The sequence below is a fragment of the Oncorhynchus keta genome, chromosome 11 (assembly GCF_023373465.1).
Source record: "Oncorhynchus keta strain PuntledgeMale-10-30-2019 chromosome 11, Oket_V2, whole genome shotgun sequence".
Lineage (NCBI taxonomy): Eukaryota > Metazoa > Chordata > Actinopteri > Salmoniformes > Salmonidae > Oncorhynchus > Oncorhynchus keta.
Genome location: NC_068431.1, coordinates 20,676,013 through 20,694,586, shown reverse-complemented (window position 1 = coordinate 20,694,586; position 18,574 = coordinate 20,676,013). Strand labels below are relative to the sequence as shown.

The window sequence follows — 18,574 nt, the reverse complement described above, 5'->3', positions numbered from 1 at the left end:
GTATTTGTCCTTTGCCGAGATAGCCCATCCACCTGACAGGTTTGGCATATCAAGAAGCTGATTAAACAGCATGATCATTACACCTTTGTACTGGGGACAATAAAAGGACAATCTAAAGTGTGCAGTTTTGTCACAACACAATGTCCCAGATGTCTCTTATTTTTGGTGGGTGTGATATCCAATTGAGATCTTATCTCATTGCTGCAACTCCACCACTGGCTCGGGAGAGGCTATGGTCGAGTCATGCGTCCTCCAAAACATAACCCGCCTAACCGCGCTTCTTAACACCCGCCCTATCCCGGACGACATGGGGCCAACGACTGGTTGTGACACAGCCTGGGATCGAACCCGGGTCTGTAGTGATGCCTCAAGCATTGCGATGCAGTGCCTTAGACCGCTACGCCACTCGGGAGGCCCAGATGTCTCAAATTTTAAAGTAGTGTGCAATTGGCATGCTGACTGCAGGAATGTCCACCGGGGCTGTTGCCAAAGAATGTCATGTTAATTTCTCTACCATAAGCCGCCTTCAATGTTTATGAGAATTTGTCAGTACGTCCAACCGGCCTCACAATCGCAGACTAAGTAACCAGCCCTAGATCTCCACTTCCTGCTTCTTCACCTGCGGGATCGTCTGAGACCAGCCACCCGGACAGCTGATAAAACTAAAGGGTATTTCTGTCTGTAATAAAGCCCTTTAGTGGGGAAAAATTCCTTCTGATTGGCTGGGCCTGGCTCCCAAGTGGTTGGGCCTATGCCCACACATGGCTGCGCCACTGCCCAGTCATGTGAAATCAATAGATTAGGTCCTAATGAATTTATTTCAATTGACTGATTTCCTTATATGAATTGTATCTCAGTAAAATCTTTGAAATTCTTGCATGTCGAACCCTTATGCTAACTCTAACCTATGATGCAAACGACTAGCAACCTAAAGGTTGCATGTTGTGAGTGGCGCAGCAGTCTAAGGCACTGCATCGCAGTGCTAGAGGCATCACTACAGACCCGGGTTTGATACCAGTCTGTATTGTGATAGGGAGTATCATAAAGCGCCGCACAATTGGCCCAGCATCGTCCGGGTTAGGGAGGGGTTGGCCGGGGTAGGCCGTCATTGTAAATAAGAATTTGTTCTTAACTGACTTGCCTAGTTAAATGAAGGATACATTTTTTTTTTTAAAGTTGGGAACAACTTTAGATCCTTAGCTAATTAGCAACTTTAGCTACAGTAAGCACAACCATATAATTTAGCAACTACCAAATAAATTCAAATCATGCGAAATGGAGGATCCCCCAAAAAACGTATTATTGCGAATGGACGTGAGACAGCCTTGATGATTCATAAAACATTTAAAGTTGCTCAGGTATTAAACTGGGATTCAGAATTTACACTCCAGCCCTGCAGGTGGCGGACTGTCACCTGCTTTGTTAGGGATTTGGCCCAGTTGTTTCCTTTTTTGAACCGGTCAAAGTTGAAAGTGCAGTAAGAGATGACTTTTGGTTGCCTCTGCGGTAATACGCCTGTCAGAATAAATTGCTTTGAATAAAACCACAACCTATGCCACTCAAAATAATGTAGCTATGAATATTACGAAGATGAAATCAGTATGTAGGTGTCACATTGAAGCTCGTTTCGTGAATATTACACATAACAGGTAAGACCATTCCCAAAAGTAGCTACCCCATTCATAGACACTAACTGCTTTAGTGCCGATTGAAGATAGTATCTTCTGAACGGGGATATTTTGTTATGAGCCCCGACGCTTGCTCTCAACAGCAACACACATCGCTTGCGGAACACCTGTAAGCATAACTGGGGGAGAATTGTAACGTTAGCTAGTTCATCAACTGGAGGCACACACTGCTGGTGGATCTGAGCAAAACTGCTACAGTAAGTGTATATTTTCATTTGAAATATGATTTCTTGCTGATATGAAAGAGGCATATCAGCACATGTTTAGAAACTCGGTTTGAAAGCGATTGCCTTTTTCTAAACGTTAAAACACAGCATTGGAATTGTATTCCACATGGAGCCAAATGTGGGGAAAATTTAACCGCTGAAAAAAGTGTTGCTTAGCGACTTCCCTGTTTTTTTGTTCCTGCATGGCTGAGCTGAGCACAGCTGTTCTGCTGGGCAGACTGCTCCCGCTCGGCCGGCAGGCTTGCTGCATGTGTGCACCCATCACTTGCGCCCTCTCCCCGCCGCCTCTCTGCTCTAGCCTTCTCTCCCTGGTGCTGCAGCGCCTGAAGTGAATGTATTAAATCGGTAAAAACGTACTTTTTTAGAAAATATTATGTACTTTACTGCGTTTTTCTGTGCTGTTTAAATATTTAATCTGTTATTTTTGTTCTCCTTCAAACATTATTTTACGTTTTGCTTTGGATACTTTCTCATTGATTGAGAGACTGAGGGAGAGCATAAGCAAAGAGTTTTGTATCTAAAATATACCACATCCTGTCGTTTCCAATGGGAACAAATTAGTCATAGTCGGCAGAACAAGTAAAGTGGGCAGAGCAAACACGAGCTAGCAAGATCCTATTGGTGCGTTCTAACGTGTATTTGCATATTTCCGTTAGGGAACGCCTATTCTGAGGTGTGCATTTGCAATAGCTCAGTTTTTTAAAACTTTGGCAAAGGGTGAAGTCTACAACACTTTGTCCACTCTGTTCGTAACAGATTGCAGTTTTGGTACCAGAACTCTATTGCGATCAAATGTTCCATTGATTACACAATTTGCAAAATGTTGGCCAAAATCCATCTCCTTCCTTTTCTTCCACTGCCGGCCACTGGGCTTCCTTTCACTATCATAAATGCTTCACATTTATACTTCCAGTGAAATATCTGTCTCATTGTTCTATCTGTGGCATATGCAAAAATAAAAATATTATTGCTTAATGTGCATGTACAAATTAACGTTATGTCACTAAGTCATTTAGAGACTTCTAGCGAAAAATGAAGCAACCAGCTACTGTACTTTCCTTGAAAAATAGTTGGCAACTGCTGAAAAACCCTTCTCTGTATGTAGGGATTTGAGAGCTTATCGATAGCTAGTTAAAGTGACACTTTTATGTGATGATGCGTGACTAGGTAAAGGACGTTACACAACTCTGACTGACTCTAACCAAGCCTCTTTCAGTCCTCTCTGTCAAACTGCCAATGACAACCTAATATCTAGCTCATGATGTCTTCTGTTTCATGATTTCTCAGGGGTGGAGATGTCATTGGCGTACCTTCGATTGTGTACCCAACACAGGTTAGCACTCGGAGCTCGGGGATATGCGACCCACATCAGTGACCGCAGGTCTCGGGAGCAAAAGGATGAGGGTCCAGTGTTTCAGTATGTTGGGAAGCAGAGAAAGACCAACCACAAGGTGTTTGTATGGGGGTTTAGCTACACTGGAGCCCTGGGCATCCCCAGCTTTGTGGTTCCAGACAGTGGCAGGAAAAAGCCTAGGAAATACCAGCTCACTCCTTACCGTCTGGAGACAGAGCAGCAGGTAATGTCTGTTTAACCACAGAAACACTTAACTGACACAATATACATGTTTCTATACAACTTTTTTTGTTCAATGCCAGTTGGTCTACACAGCTAGGCCGTGTTTGTTTGGTAGTGCTGGGGCATGACGTTATGCAACTGAAAACGAAAATATGGGTTCTTATTGGACAGGTTCAGACAAGGTAGTTGGCTACTTCTGTTTCATAGCGTTATTCTCTTGTTTGGTGTCTACTGAAAACAAGACCGATTCCGCTAATCAAGGTCTTTTTGATTGCTGAACAATTAATCAAATGGCCACCCAGACTATTTACATTGACCCCCCCCCCCCAAAACCACAGTTTTTACACTGCTGCTACTCGCTGTTTATTATCTATGCATAGTCACTTTACCCTCGACTAACCTGCACCCCCGCACATTGACTCGGTACCACTAACCCTCCCTGTACATAGCCTCGTTATTCTTATTGTATTGTGTTACTTTTTTTTTCTTTTTTACTTGAGTTTTAGTCAATGTTTTCTTTACTCTATTTCTTGAACTGTATTGTTGGTTAAGGGCTTGTAAGTAAGCATTTCACGGTAAGGTTGTATTCGGCGCAAGTGACAAATAACATTTGATTTGATGAGCAGTTGATTAGCTAAATTAAGTGTGTAAGTACTGGGCTGGAGCAAAAGCCTTGCACTCCCAGGTCTCAAGGACCAGAGTTGGTGACCTGACCACTGCCTACCCACTACTACTTGACACCACTTAGTTTTGGCCTCATATGTCTTCGCTCACTGTGAAAGGCAACTGTATCCATGGCAGGTACGCAGACCCTGAGGAAGGTACAGTGATGCCGAAATGTTGGTAAATACCCATTAAATTGCTGGGAGATTATTCATGGGGTGTGTGACTCTTTATTTTTTATAGTTTATTTGCCGTTAGTCAGCACCTCCATACAAACTATTATTCTGGGTGTGCGCCAGCTCATGTTTTTTAGGTACACATACTTGCCATGCAAATTTTTAAAAAATGATATGCGACCTGTTGAATACACAAGTGCTGTACTTGACAGTGAGTGACTGACTCCCAAGCTGGTCTCTCTCCTCAGATCTCCTCTGCAGCCTGTGGGTACGGCTTTACCCTCCTCTCCTCTTCCACCAAGGACCTCACCAAGGTGTGGGGCATGGGCCTCAACAGAGACTCACAGCTGGGCTTCCAACGCACCCAACAAGACCGCTGTAAGACACTCATTCATTCTATCGCTCCTCCATGACGAGCACTCTCTCCTTTCTTTTTTTCTACACACGATCTGGGATCTTGCACTTTCAATTAATGACCAATTGATTGATGAAGAATATAACTTAACTTGATTGTTTAACTCAACTGATTGTTTAACTCAACTGCTTGCTAACAATGTCCATCCCTCTGCTTTATAACAAACCAAGTGGCTGGGGCTGCAGTTTGTTGTTTTTCACATTAAGGATTACAGCTTTAACCTATTCAGCCATAAAAGTGCACCAGCTTGTCAACCAAGAAAGATTGGAGGATGTGCATAATTTGCTCGATGGTGGATGTGTGTTTTCAACAACTGCTGCACACTTTCACCAATCTTTAGTGTAATGAAATGGGATTTTATATTCCCATCAACTGCTTTAGCCGTCCAATATTCAGATGAATTTGTGAGCTGATGCCTGTGATCGAGCATGTGCCAGACTAGTCTGGGTGCCAGTCTGTTTCTGCTCTGTTGCCAAGGCTTGACAAAGACAGCAATGGAGTTTGCAAGAGCACAAACAGATCTGCAACCAGGCTAGTGTCAGACCATCCCAGTGATGTTTATAATCACCTAGTGTTCCCTCTCTAGATAAGAGCTATGACTATGTGCTGGAGCCCTCTCCGGTGCCTCTCCCCCTGGCCAGGCCCCAGCAGACCAGGGTGGTGCAGGTGGCATGTGGCCGTGCCCACTCCCTGGTGCTCACCGACTCAGAGGGAGGTAAGAGGCAACACAGAGGGTGACGTTTTGTTCTCACGTAAAACGACACTGAGCTGTTATGAAAATTCCCATATAACTCCCAGTACTGTGAGCAATGTGATGTGTTACACCTTCCTTTTATGATATCCCTGAGAAGGGGACTTTTTTTTTACAGTCTAATTAAGAGCATGAAAGTGTGAAACTTGTCTTGGATAAGCTCTCGTGACAGACATTCACATACTTGTAAGGAAATGCAATGGAAATCAAGTAAAATAGCTCAAAATTCTGATAATTTTTACCTTGGATAATATGCCTTCCTGTCTGTTTAGGGCTATTTTGCTCACTGTGTGTGCTTTGAGGAAAATGTCACACACAAACTATACACACATGGATTTTGTGTTGTAGATATGTGGTTGGGTAATATGAGCCTGAGGGCATACACACTTAGTGTGAATTCTGTAGTGAATGTGCAGTATTGCAGTGTTTTTAAAATTGTATAACTGCCTTAATTCTGCTGGACCCCAGGCAGCAGCTAATGGGGATCCATAATAAATACAAATACTACACATGGATGCAAGCCAGGGCACTTCCATAACTGAGCAGGTCAACTCCGTAGGGTTAAGATATCAGTATGTGGTCCCTTACTTGTTGAAAATATTTAATCCTTCCTACTATTTTTAGTAGATGTATAATTTGAATCCTGACCTTTGCATATGCACTTTGCAGAAATACATTTGAGCTGATGATCGTCGAAGAGGGTGTCATAGTTGCGTAACGATTGTTTATTTGACGGCACTTTATTATACGGTACTCTTTCCGCTGGTATTTCCCTGGAATTTACTAGGAAGTGATGTGGTAACAATCTGTACTCTGAGGTGCTTACCTAAAATAATATAACAATTGGTAACTACCTGGTGACTCGTTATTCTTGTTTTATTTAATCCCAAATAAACAAACATGTAATTTATAGTTTAATGCTGTGTTAATTACATTTTATTTACATTTTTACAATGTACTTAAGAAAATACCTGGTAATTTTTGTACTTCAAAATAAAGTGTTACTGTTCGTTTTACAGACACAGCTCCATTTTCCACATTGTTAACAATGTTGTTAATATAATCATACCCCTGGATCATCCTCCCACATGTTTTGTGTGTGTCTCTCTCCTTTCCCTCATTCTCTCTTTCAAAGTGTTCAGTCTGGGAAACAATGCCTATGGCCAGTGTGGGAGGAAGATGGTTGAAGATGAAGTCTACAGGTATGACACCACACACACCGCTATGAATTGTTTTCTCAACATATTACCTTATTACTGACACAGTTGATCAGGCTGAAACCATGCTCAAAATGCAAAGAAAAGTCTGCTTCTGCCGTTGTCATGTAACACGACCGGGTGTATGTTGAGTCATACTAGTGATGACTCAGTGTCAAATCAATGCAGGCTGGAAATGTATTCACTCTCCAGGAATTTGATTGTGCTTTTCTGCCCAATGATTGCCTAAGTGCTCAGGTTGAACAACAATCCTATTATAAATGTGTGTTCAGGGGTCATATGTATCAGAGTTAGAGTGCTGATTTAGGATCAGTTTAACCTTTTGATCACAATGATTAAGATTATAGGGACTGGGGGGGGAGCTGATTCTAGATCAGCACACCTACTCTGATACATATGGCCCCCGGTCTTTAGAGGCCTACTAAGAGTGAGCACAGGAGAGGCCGACAGGGAGTGGGCAGAGGGGACCTTTTCTGGACAGACTGGCCTCCTTGAGTAATTGATTGATGACTTCTCTCTCTCTCTCCCCCCCAGTCCCTGCTGATGACAAACATACCCATAACATGATGCTGTCTCCAAAATATTTGAAAATACAGAGGGTTTCACTCTGTGTTGTTTTGGAATTCACCCAACCCTGTAGTTTAAAATTTGGGCCTAAAAGTACATTTATTTGTCTTGCAGTATTACTTAACAACTTTCTTACAATCAGAAAGGATCATTTGTAGTGGATTTTTTTAAACACAGGCTTCTTTCTTTTCACTTTGTCATACAGGCTGGTAATATGGAGTGAATGCAATGTTTGTATTTTCAAGTATTGTGGTGGCAGCATCATGGTATGGGTATGCATGTCACCGGCAGGGACTGGGGAGTTTGTTAGGATCAAAATAAATATGAAAGGAGCAAAGCCCAGGTAAAAAGTTAGAGGAAACCCCACCTCAGTCTTCTGAAAACCTAACCCTAGGATAGGGTTTTATTTTTCTGCGGGACAGTTACACAATGTTTAATGCAACAGACACATCAGAATGGCTTTTCAAGAGATGTTGGGTGTTCATTGAGTGGTCTAGTCTCAGTCCTGGCTTAAATCTACTTAGAAAATCTGAGACTAGGTTTAAATATTGCTGTCCATTATTGATCCCTAGCCAAATTTACAATTTACAGTTGAAGTGGGAAGTTTACATACACTTAGGTTGGAGTCATTAAAACTTGTTTTTCAACCACCACAAATTTCTTGTTAACAAACTATAGTTTTGGTAAGGTGGTTAGGACATCTACTTTGTGCATGACACAAGTAATTTTGTCGTAAAATTGTTGACAGACAGATTATTTCACTCATAATTCCCTGTATCACAATTCCAGTGGGTCAGAAGTTTACATACACTAAGTTGACTGTGCCTTTTAAACAGCTTGGAAAATTCCAGAAAATGATGTCATGGCTTTAGAAGCTTCTGATAGGCTAACTGGAGGTGTACCTTCAAACTCAGTGCCTTATTGCTTGACATCATGGGAAAATCAAAAGAAATCAGCCAAGACCTCAGAAAAGAATTGTAGACCTCCACAAGTCTGGTTCATCCTTAGAAGCAATTTCCAAACGCCTGAAGGTACCACGTTCATCTGTACAAACAATAGTATGCCAGTATAAACGTGGGACCAAGCAGCCGTCATACTGCTCAGGAAGGAGACGCATTCTGTCTCCTAGAGATGAACGTACTTTGGTGCAAAAAGTGCAAATCAATCCCAGAACAACAGCAAAGGACCTTGTGAAGATGCTGGAGGAAACGGGTACTAAAGTATCTATATCCACTGTATTACGAGTCCTATATCGACATTACCTGAAATGCCACTCATCAAGGAAGAAGCCACTGCTCCAAAACAGCCATAAACAAAACAGCCATACGGTTTGCAACTGCACATGGGGACAAAGATCGTACTTTTTGGAGGAATGTCCTCTGGTCCGATGAAACAAAAATAGAACTGTTTGGCCATAATGACCAGCGTTATGTTTGGAGGAAAAGGGGGAGGCTTGCATGCCGAAGAACACCATCCCATTCGTGATGCACGGGGGCGGCAGCATCATGTTATGGGGGTGCTTTGCTGCAGGGGGGACTGGTGCTCTTCACAAAATAGATGACATCATGAGGGGGGAAAATTATATGGATATATTGAAGCAACATCTCAAGACATCAGGAAGTTAAAGCTTGGGTCTTCCAAATGGACAATGACCCCAAGCATACTTCCAAAGTTGTGGGAAAATGGCTTAAGGACAACAAAGTCAAGGTATTGGAGTGGCCATCACAAAGTCCTGACCTCAATCCTATATATAATTTGTGGGCAGAAGTGAAAAAGTGTGTGCGTGCTAGGAGCCCACAAACCTGACTCCGTTACACCAGCTCTGTCGGGTGAATTTTGGCCCATTCCTCCTAGCGTATTGAGGGAAGCTTGTGGAAGGCTAGCCGAAACGTTTGACCCAAGTTAAACAATTTAAAGGCAATGCTATCAAATACTAATTGAGTGTATGTTAACTTCTGACCCACTGGGAATGTGATGAAAGAAATAAAAGCTGAAATAAATCTCTGCTAAGTCTCTGCTATTATTCTGACATTTCACATTCTTAAAATAAAGTGGTGATCCTAACTGACCTAAGACATGGAATTTTTACTAGGATTAAATGTCAGGAATTGTGAAACTGAATTTAAATGTATTTGGCTAAGGTGTATGCAAACTTCCGACTTCAACTGTGTATGTTGCCCTAAGAGTTGTGCGAAGTTGGTTGAAAATCTTAATGAAAAATGATTCACAGCTGTAATGGCTGCCAAAGGATCTTCCACCAAGTATTAACTCTGGGGTTGAGACTTATCCAATTATGATATTTCAGTGTTTTATTTTACTTCATTTTTTAAAATGTGGACTAGGTTGTGTATATCTGGAGGAAAACAATCCCTTTTTCTGTTACATTTTAAGCCAGCAAAATGTGACTAAAGTTCAAAGGTCTGTTGACTATCTGTCTATATAATATATATCATCTATCTCTGTTGCAGTGCCAGTCACATCATTCACAAGATGGAAGGCTTTGACAGCCCAGTGACTCAGGTGTGTTCTGTGTAATGGGGACAGAAAGACACCTCAGCCATTTTTGCTCGACCTTGGTCATTATTGTAAAGGAAAATGTGTTCTACATGACTCACCTTGGTAAATAAAGGCAAAATAAACAAATAATAGGAAGGGGGAGGGAAAGCTGATCCTACATCTGAACATAGGGGAAACTGCAACCCAGAGTGAAAATATGTTATGTGACTGAACCCTGTGGATGCCATGTTTTCCTGTAGGTGGTGTGTGGGCAGGACCACAGTCTGTTCCTGACTGAGACGGGCAAGGTATATGCCTGTGGCTGGGGGGCAGACGGACAGACAGGTTAGAAGCCCCCCACACACACACACACGCTGGGATAATGCCAAGGGGTCCCTATAAAGATAAACTGAGTCTGTATAGTTTATCAGTGTCTGTACATTTCTCTCCAATATCAGTTTATTTTTATGCAGAATTACAAACATGTACTTAACCAATTAACGACCTTATATAGTGTTTCACTCCTGCTGTGTGAGCTTTACACATTTTTATCCACAAACTACCAGAGTAGAAAATTGGTTGTAGGCGCTTAGAATAGAGCCATTTTACTCCTAAAAATAAAATAAATTCATGAAGCCTCTGTAGTCATAAGAGTCCAGATATTTAGGACACTTCATGAGCTGTCCTAACCAGTTAAGAGTTACCGGCAGGTGTCTTGATAATAGAAAAGGTCAGTAAGTCAGTGGTTCCTGAACCACATGCAATTGCTTTGGAGTTTGTTGATGTAATCAATTCAGAAACAATCTACCTACATAAAACAGTATCTCTTGCACTTTTGACAATTATTTCACGAGGCCTGTTGTACATGATATGCCAAAATACTGGCTCCGTACCCAGGTCAATATGGACCGCGGGTCCCAACTACCAATTTATTTAACATTTTTTGGGTTGGGTTTGGGAACCCTGTCGGGCTTCAATCCCTGGTGTCATATAAAAAATAATTGTAGAATTGCAGGAAATTAGCTTTAAAACAGCAAAACATTTCTCTATCCCATGCAAAATGGGTAGAATTGTGGGAAATTGGCTTTAAAACTGACCGGACCTTCTCAAATAGTGCTTGAGTACCCCTGCACTAGGCTAACAAATAATTACTTTTTTATTTGTATTATTTAATTAACATGTGTGTTATTTCAAGTTATCCCTTCAGAAAGCAATATCATATTGTAAAAAAATATATATCCTAAATTGGGTTTGGCTGTAAGTTGGGCGATTTGAAGGCGTCAAGGGCTTCATGTTAACTTAGATTGTGTTCGAGGAAAATTATAGACCTTTCAACCATTTTATGAAACATTGGCAAGGGACTTCATGCCTGCTGTGCCAAAGCGATCGTTATTAAATGGGTGTGATGAGTATTGATATAATAAACCATTTTTTAACAACCATTGGAATTGGTTAAAAAAAGGTTATGCCAACATATTAGGAAAGAATTAAGAGTAGGCAAAGTGATTGTGTCAGGTTAAAATGATATAAAACGTTTTAGCATTGCAACATTTGTATAGTCACATTCACCTTTTTTGTCTGAAGCATGGAATAGTTCACAGCTGGCGATGCCTCGTCGGGATTGGTTATCCCCCATTTACAACAATGTCAATGAGCGTCATCACCATTTTTCTTTTGCGGTACCTCAAACTGTTCTAATTACCAACTGAGAAACTCCGTTTGCCTGAGCAGTGTCTTAAAATCATCCTAAAACCTAATCTGAGCTGGAAGTTTAAAACAGGATTCCTAGGACCTTTTCTGAGAAGCTTTGTGGACACGGGCCCAAGTCTCTTAGTGCATAAAGAAAGAGCATAATTTTCATTAAGACACATGCATAGTTACACACATGCATAGTCTCCCACATACTCAACTGTTTTCTAAAGACTGCAACAACAAAACATTTCAGGTCTGGGCCACCACAACATGTGTGCCAGGCCGGTGGCTGTAGGAGGGGACCTGGCTGGTGTAAGAGTGCAGCAGGTGACCACCTACGGAGACTGCAGCATGGCCGTGTCCCAGGACGGCCAGCTCTATGGCTGGGGCAACTCTGAGTACCTCCAACTCTCCTCGGTCACTGAGGCCACCCAGGTGAGGAGCCAACGTAGTGCCCATCACAATCTCAAATCAAGTTTGCCAAACTTTGTGACTCTTGCTTCTCACAAGGCTATATATGTTAGCCTGTTGGAATCAGCTGCATTGACTGTTCTATTTCACTTCATGTATCAGTCTGGACTTTCTCCAATAGATGGGTGTTTGCAAATAAGAGAAAATGGCTGTGCTTTGAGTTAAGCCATCCTCTGATTGGTTGAAGGGAATCCAATTGCTGAAGATAGTTTTGAATAATACCACACAAATAGTTTCAATGAGCAGGAATGCTAGACTGAATTGTGAAATAGAAAGGTGAATGTAGCGTTCAGGCTGGTTCTACCAGGCTAAACTATAGTTACCACTATGTGTCAATATTCTATTTCAATGCGTGACCTTTTGTCCAGCTACTGACTTTATGTTCTCCCTCTCCACAGATTAACTCCCCTCGACTCCTTCCTTTTGAAGGGGTGGGCAAAGTGACCCAGGTGGCCTGTGGAGGCACACAGGTGGCCATTCTGAACGGTGAGCACCGGGGCCCTGTTACATTTCGGCCTCTCGCTACTTCCATTGTTCCTACCTCTTCCATCTCTAGCGGGTTGATTTGCATCTAAAAGTGGGCATGCCACCAGGATCACTTTGGAGGGCCGCGTGCCTGCTGAGTGCTCGTTGCTAACTGGGATATTTACCAATCTGAGAATGTGAAAGCAATATGGTGGAAGCTCCAATACACTATAGGAAAGTTAGGCATCACCATATTGCTAAAAAATGATTGAGTCCTTTCAGATTTGTGAATATTGAGGGGGGTGGCTGCCAAAATGGACCTTGGCAGTAAAATAATAGAAGATCACATGAACCACCACCATTAAAACAAAACTAACATTGCTGGACTGTATAGCATAGCTTCCCATTCAATAGACTTGTTTATCATATCCTTTCAATAAATAATATGTAGTGTGTCAGTAAAGGCGTGTTTGTCTTTACAGAGAGAGGGGAAGTGTTTGTATGGGGCTATGGCATTCTTGGAAAGGGCCCTAATCTCTCTGAATCCCAAACCCCTGAGCTGGTCCCTCCTACACTGTTCGGCCGCTCAGAGTTTAACCCTGCGGTGACCGTGAGCCGCATCCACTGTGGACTGAACCATTTTGCTGCTGTCACAGGTGGGTTAAGTCGCGATTTTCAGTATGTGGAATGATGTATTGTTGTCCAACATAATAACATCTTTAGAGTCACAAACTCACAATGTCACAGTTTAAGATGAATATGTTGGCATGCGGAAAGTAGGACTTACCCAAGAACTAGTAATGTGGGGGTATACCATTCAGTGGATGATACAAGTACATGGAAGCATTCATATTTACATATTGTTAACATTTTATTAACCCATTCCTTTTTCAAGCCATTGGATGAAGTAATAATATGAAATATGTAGAATGTCTACCTATTGCTTGCTGTTCCAGATCGTGGGGAGCTCTTTGTTTGGGGGAAGAATGTGAGAGGTTGTCTTGGTATTGGAAAGAAAGAGGACCAGTACTTCCCATGGCGGGTGAGACAAGACTTAGATTACTTATCAATTTTTTTGCTGATCATTGACATTTTGTGATTTTATTCAAATGACTTAGTGATAGTCCACTACAACATTAACAGGCGTATCAACGTAGCAGGCGTAAATGAAAACGCCTGAGCGGAGTTCCCACATTCGGTTTTCAGTGGAAAAGGAGGCTAGTTTGATTGACATGTATCTCTGAAAACTGGATTCGTCCGTTTATTGGCAACTCCGCTAAGCTTATAACAACGTTTGTCCAATGTTTTCAGACATTAAATGATGTTGCATAGACCCAGCTATATGCCTGAATCTCATTCAAATGGAAAAGATGGGCACTGTCTAATATGATAAACTCAGATGGTACCCATCTTTATCATTCATTTGGGATTGAGGCATCTAGCTGGATCTACCCAACAGATGGTATGGGAGGTGGACTCACCTGGATATTAGGCCACTTTGATTTTGGAGTGAATCAGACCTTTTTTAGCATACTTTTTAAAGGATGCATATCTAGTCCATATATGTTTTAATGCTACATAACTGCATCTTATGGTAATATTTTGATGGTGTACTGTTTTCAATGTGTTTCAGGTGACTGTGCCAGGTCATGTGGTGGATGTAGCGTGTGGGGTGGACCACATGGTGGCGCTGGTCAAGTCTATCATCTGAGCGTCCCCAGCCGCCAGAGACAGAGCCAGTAAGCCCTTCTCTTCCCTGTGACCCTCCCCCTCTATCACTGAGGGGTATCCAGGCCTGTTCAGACGCCCTGTTAGCCTCACATCCTCTGGCCACCAATGGAGTCCTGAACCCCAGAGCCAGCTGTCCTCCATGGGTGGTAGAGATCCTCTGTTCCCGGCAATCTGGTGACTCTGTCCGCCATCGGACGCTTCAGTCTGCTCCCTGTGTGTCTGGCTAGCACAACATGGAGGCTGGGTTCACAGGCAACAGTCACTGCAGCACTCCATTAATCTCTATACACTATTGATCTGACACTAGTCATTGGGCACCCTTGTTGGATGATGTGATCAGTGGAGCAGAACTGATGCGGTGGAGCCATTTTCTTCCTGCAGAGAAGTGCTGAAATTTGACTGTCAGACCTCCAGAATAATGTCCTTATGGCATTTTACCTTCACTGTTGAATTTTTTTTATACACTGACAAAATTATAAACATGTTTCATGAGCTGAAATAAAATGTCCATATGCACAGAAAGTGTGTTTCTCTCAAGTTTTGTGCACAAATTTGTTTACATCCCTGTTAGTGAGAATTCCTCCTTTGCCAAGATAATCCATCCACCTGACAGGAGTGGTTTATAAGTAGCGGATTAAACAGCATGATTATTACAAGTGCACGCTGTTCTGGGGACAATAAAAGGCCACTAAAATGTTGAGTTTTGTCACACAACACAATGCCACAGATGTCTCAAGTTAAGGGAGTGTGCATTTCGAATGCTGTCTGCAGGAATGTCCACCAGAGCTGTTGCCAGATAATTTAATGTTAATTTCTCCACCATAAGCCACATTTGACGTTTTAGAGAATTTGGCAGTATGTCAACAGGCCTCATTGTGCCCAGCTTCGTGCGTTGGTCGAGATAGGCGGCCTGTTCCTTTTTCCCCCTATCTGCGCAGCGCATTCAAATGCTAAAATGGCTTGTGTGATATTAGGTTTTAGTCATTTGCTCGGTTATTGTTATCTGTGCTGTTGTGAAAATGCTGTTTTACCGAAACAAAGGTAAGCTACCGGAGGCAATTTATCTGGCTATACCTGCTGAACGGGGCTTACAATAGATTTTGATTGTTCAGGTTCACCATCAGCAATAGTTTTGCTTTAAACTTTCAGTATACGTGTCATGTTGAGGGTCATGTAGATCATATCTAGGACAGCAATCACTTTTGTGAGGTGCACTGCATGGCCAAAGAGATCACTCAAAGACATGAGATGGGTAATATTTTGGGTGAAATCCAATGTTGCGCTATATATACAGTACCAGTCAAAAGTTTGGACACGCCTCATTCAAGGGTTTATTTTTACATTGTAGAATAGTGAAGAAACTGAATTAACACACATTGAATCATGTAGTAAGCAAATAAGTTAAATCAAAATATATTTTATATTTGAGATTCTTCAAAGTAACCCCCCTTCACCTTTGACAGCTTTGCACATACTTGGCATTCTCTCCACCAGCTTCACCTAGAATGCTTTTCCAACAGTCTTGAAGGAGTTCCCACATATGCTGAGCACTTGTTGGCTGCTTTTCCTTCCCTCTGCAGTCCTACTCATTCCAAACCATTTCAATTGGGTTGAGGTCAGGTGATTGTGGAGGCCAGGTCAAATAGCCCTTACACAGCCCATAGGTGTGTTGGGTCATTGTCCTGTTGAAAAACAACTGATAATCCCACTAGGTGCAAACCAGATGGGATGTCTGCAGAATGTTGTGACCATGCTGGTTAAGTGTGCCTTTAATTCTAAATAAATCAGTGTCACCAGCAAAGCACACCCACACCATCACACCTCCTCCATGCTTCAGGGTGGGAATCACACATGCAGCGATCATCTGTTCACCTACTCTGCGTCTCACAAAGACACGGCGGTTGGAACCAAAAATCGCACATTTGGACAGATTTCCACTGGTCTAATGTCCATTGCTCATGTTTCTTGGGCCAAGCAAGTCTCTTCTTCTTAGTGTCCTTTAATAGTGGTTTAATTTCAGCAATTTTACCATGAATGCCTGATTCACCCAATCTCTTCTGAACAGTTGATGTTGAGGTGTGTCTGTTACTTGAACTCTGAAGCGTTCATTTAGGCTGCAATCTGAGGTGCAGTTATTCTAATGAACTCTACAGCAAAGGTAACTCGGTCCTCTTTTCCTGTGGCAGTCTTCACGAGAGCCAGTTTCATCATAGTTTGGTTTTTGCGACTGCACTTGAAACTTTCAAAGTTCTTCACATTTTCCCAGATTGATTGACCTTCATGTCTTAAAGTAATGATGGACTGTTGTTTCTCTTTGCTTATTTGAGCTGTTCTTGCCATAATATGGACTTGCCATTTCACCAACTAGGACTTCTGTATACCACCTATCTCGTCACAATAGAACTGATTGGAATTTCTTTCCTTCTTAATTTGTGGCTCAAACGCATTAACTTTTATCAAGGCACACCTGTTCATTGAAATGCATTCCAGGTGACTACCTAATGAAGCTTGTTGAGAGAATGCCAAGAGTGTGCAAAGCTGTCAAGGCAAATGATTCCATGTGTTATTTCATAGGTTTGTCTTCGGTATTATTCTACATGTAGAAAATAGCAGAATAAAAACTGGAATGAGTAGATGTGTCAACTTGACTGGTACTGTATGGCATAGCTAATTTGGAAGCAAATATTACATTTCAGCTCAAACACTTAATCTGTAAAAATGACAAGTTAATTAGTGGGTGATTGTCATTGCAGAACCAAAGTGTGGGGGATAAAAACAGAGGATACATTCTGGTAGACCAACATGACTAAATAGTCCTATTCTATACAGTCTCTAATCAAACTGAATTGCACTAAATAGTTTCAAACTAAAACATAGAGCCCATGTATATATTATATATGTATAAAATTGTCTTGAAAGGGAAAGAGACAAACTACTCCATTTCTGGTTACTCAAATCACCACTGTTTGTGAAGACAGAACCTTGGGTCACCATTATTATCTGCCACCTTCCAGGCCCTTATCCGCATGATTGCCTGCTCCATCAATGGCTGCACTACTTGCCTGACCTCTACGGCAAATAGAAAAGGTCAATAAGCACGCCAAATAGGACACTGCTGCTGAACGCGCCCTCTAACAATGCACCTCCTCCACCTATGTGTTTAAGCAGTAAAAAGGTAATGGCGTTGTATAGTTAGCCTCCCACTGCAAGTCAGAAGGACCTGTGTGTTCTCTAGTTTGTTTGCACATGTTAAATAATAGAGACCATTCTTCTGTGACTTTTCTTTAGAATTAATTATCAGCTGTTCCTATTTGCAGCAATGGTGAGGGCAGCGATCAATCTAGGAGGTGTCAATACTTGAATTAAGTGATTTGGAGCTAGATTCAATCCGTACCTCAGATGTTGAACTTTAAAAAAGGTGATTTCTGAATTAGCCAACATTTAACTTGAAAGCAGGAACATTGCCTTTAAATTTCAAATTGCGCTATTATGCGGATTTTACGCAATACGGATTCAATTGAGACCTTGGTTATTGCAGACACCTGGGTTAAAACGACCAACAATAGAAGGTGTGACTGTGATATGGATGTTTAGTTGCACTTCTCAAGTATAGAATACAATTTTTATTTGTAATACCAATGTCAGACCACAATGTTATTGCACTGCAAGACGCCTTCAACAAAGAGGTCAAATGTAAGTGTTTGGGCCAGGATTCAAACAAACCGCAATGTGCCGTGGTCATTGTCTTTAAAAGACAAGTGTAGTGAGGGGTATGGTTGATCATGACTACAGAATATTTTCTCCCACCTTTAGAAAACTTTTTTTGCAAATTAGTATGATTAGCGAGAACATTTTAAAATGGCAGACAAATCTTAGAAGCTAAAGCTAACAAATGCGTCGGCATGGAAGGGATAGATAAAGCCGTCGCCGATTTCAAGTGCAGTGCAATGTCGGCACATTGTGGTGTGTTTGAATCCCGTCTTGTCTGTTTATAGGGCGACAAAGTAAAAATCCACTGTTGCATTTTTCTCCATCACATAGTGTTATTTTAAGACTCATCTGCCTTTTTCATTCTTAAAAATGATTGATTGTTGAAAAGCAAGGTAAGTAATAGGAATGATTATGTCCCACAGTTTGACCACTTCAATCTATCACTTTTGATTCTTTATAAGCGGGGTGCATTGAAGTGGGAAACCTAGCCCTGCCAAATAATTTTTTAAAAATGCTGGACGAAAAAGCCAATAATAGAGAGTTTGGTACAGCATCTAGCAATACAAGGGCTCCAACAGCAGTCCCCCAAGACCCCATGCATAGGAGTTTACATTCCAGCCCATCACATACTGAATCAATGTAAATCAACCAATGATTTGAATATAAAAATCACATTATTGCTGAAAGCTGCAAGTTCCTTTCAGAATCCATTATACTAAGTCTAACCC

The 18,574-nt window shown here is 41.7% G+C and overlaps 1 protein-coding gene across 3 annotated transcripts; it reads left to right on the top strand.

Annotated features, from left to right (window-relative positions):
- The first annotated feature begins 1,448 nt into the window (after positions 1–1,448).
- Positions 1,449–14,657, top strand: rcc1l (RCC1 like). 3 transcript variants are annotated; one of them, XM_035779831.2, is made up of 13 exons: positions 1,449–1,649; positions 1,772–1,885; positions 3,203–3,492; positions 4,579–4,708; positions 5,332–5,460; positions 6,632–6,698; positions 9,749–9,800; positions 10,037–10,121; positions 11,722–11,903; positions 12,338–12,425; positions 12,887–13,060; positions 13,361–13,446; positions 14,038–14,657. In XM_035779831.2, the coding sequence occupies exons 3-13, from the start codon at positions 3,211–3,213 to the stop codon at positions 14,113–14,115; spliced, it is 1,353 nt and encodes a 450-aa protein (XP_035635724.1). In that variant the 5' UTR covers positions 1,449–1,649; positions 1,772–1,885; positions 3,203–3,210; the 3' UTR covers positions 14,116–14,657. The 3 variants fall into 3 exon arrangements, with proteins under 3 accessions (XP_035635724.1, XP_035635723.1, XP_035635722.1); XM_035779830.2 differs by lacking the exon at positions 1,772–1,885; XM_035779829.2 differs by having other exon boundaries at positions 1,449–1,885.
- Positions 14,658–18,574: the final 3,917 nt, after the last annotated feature.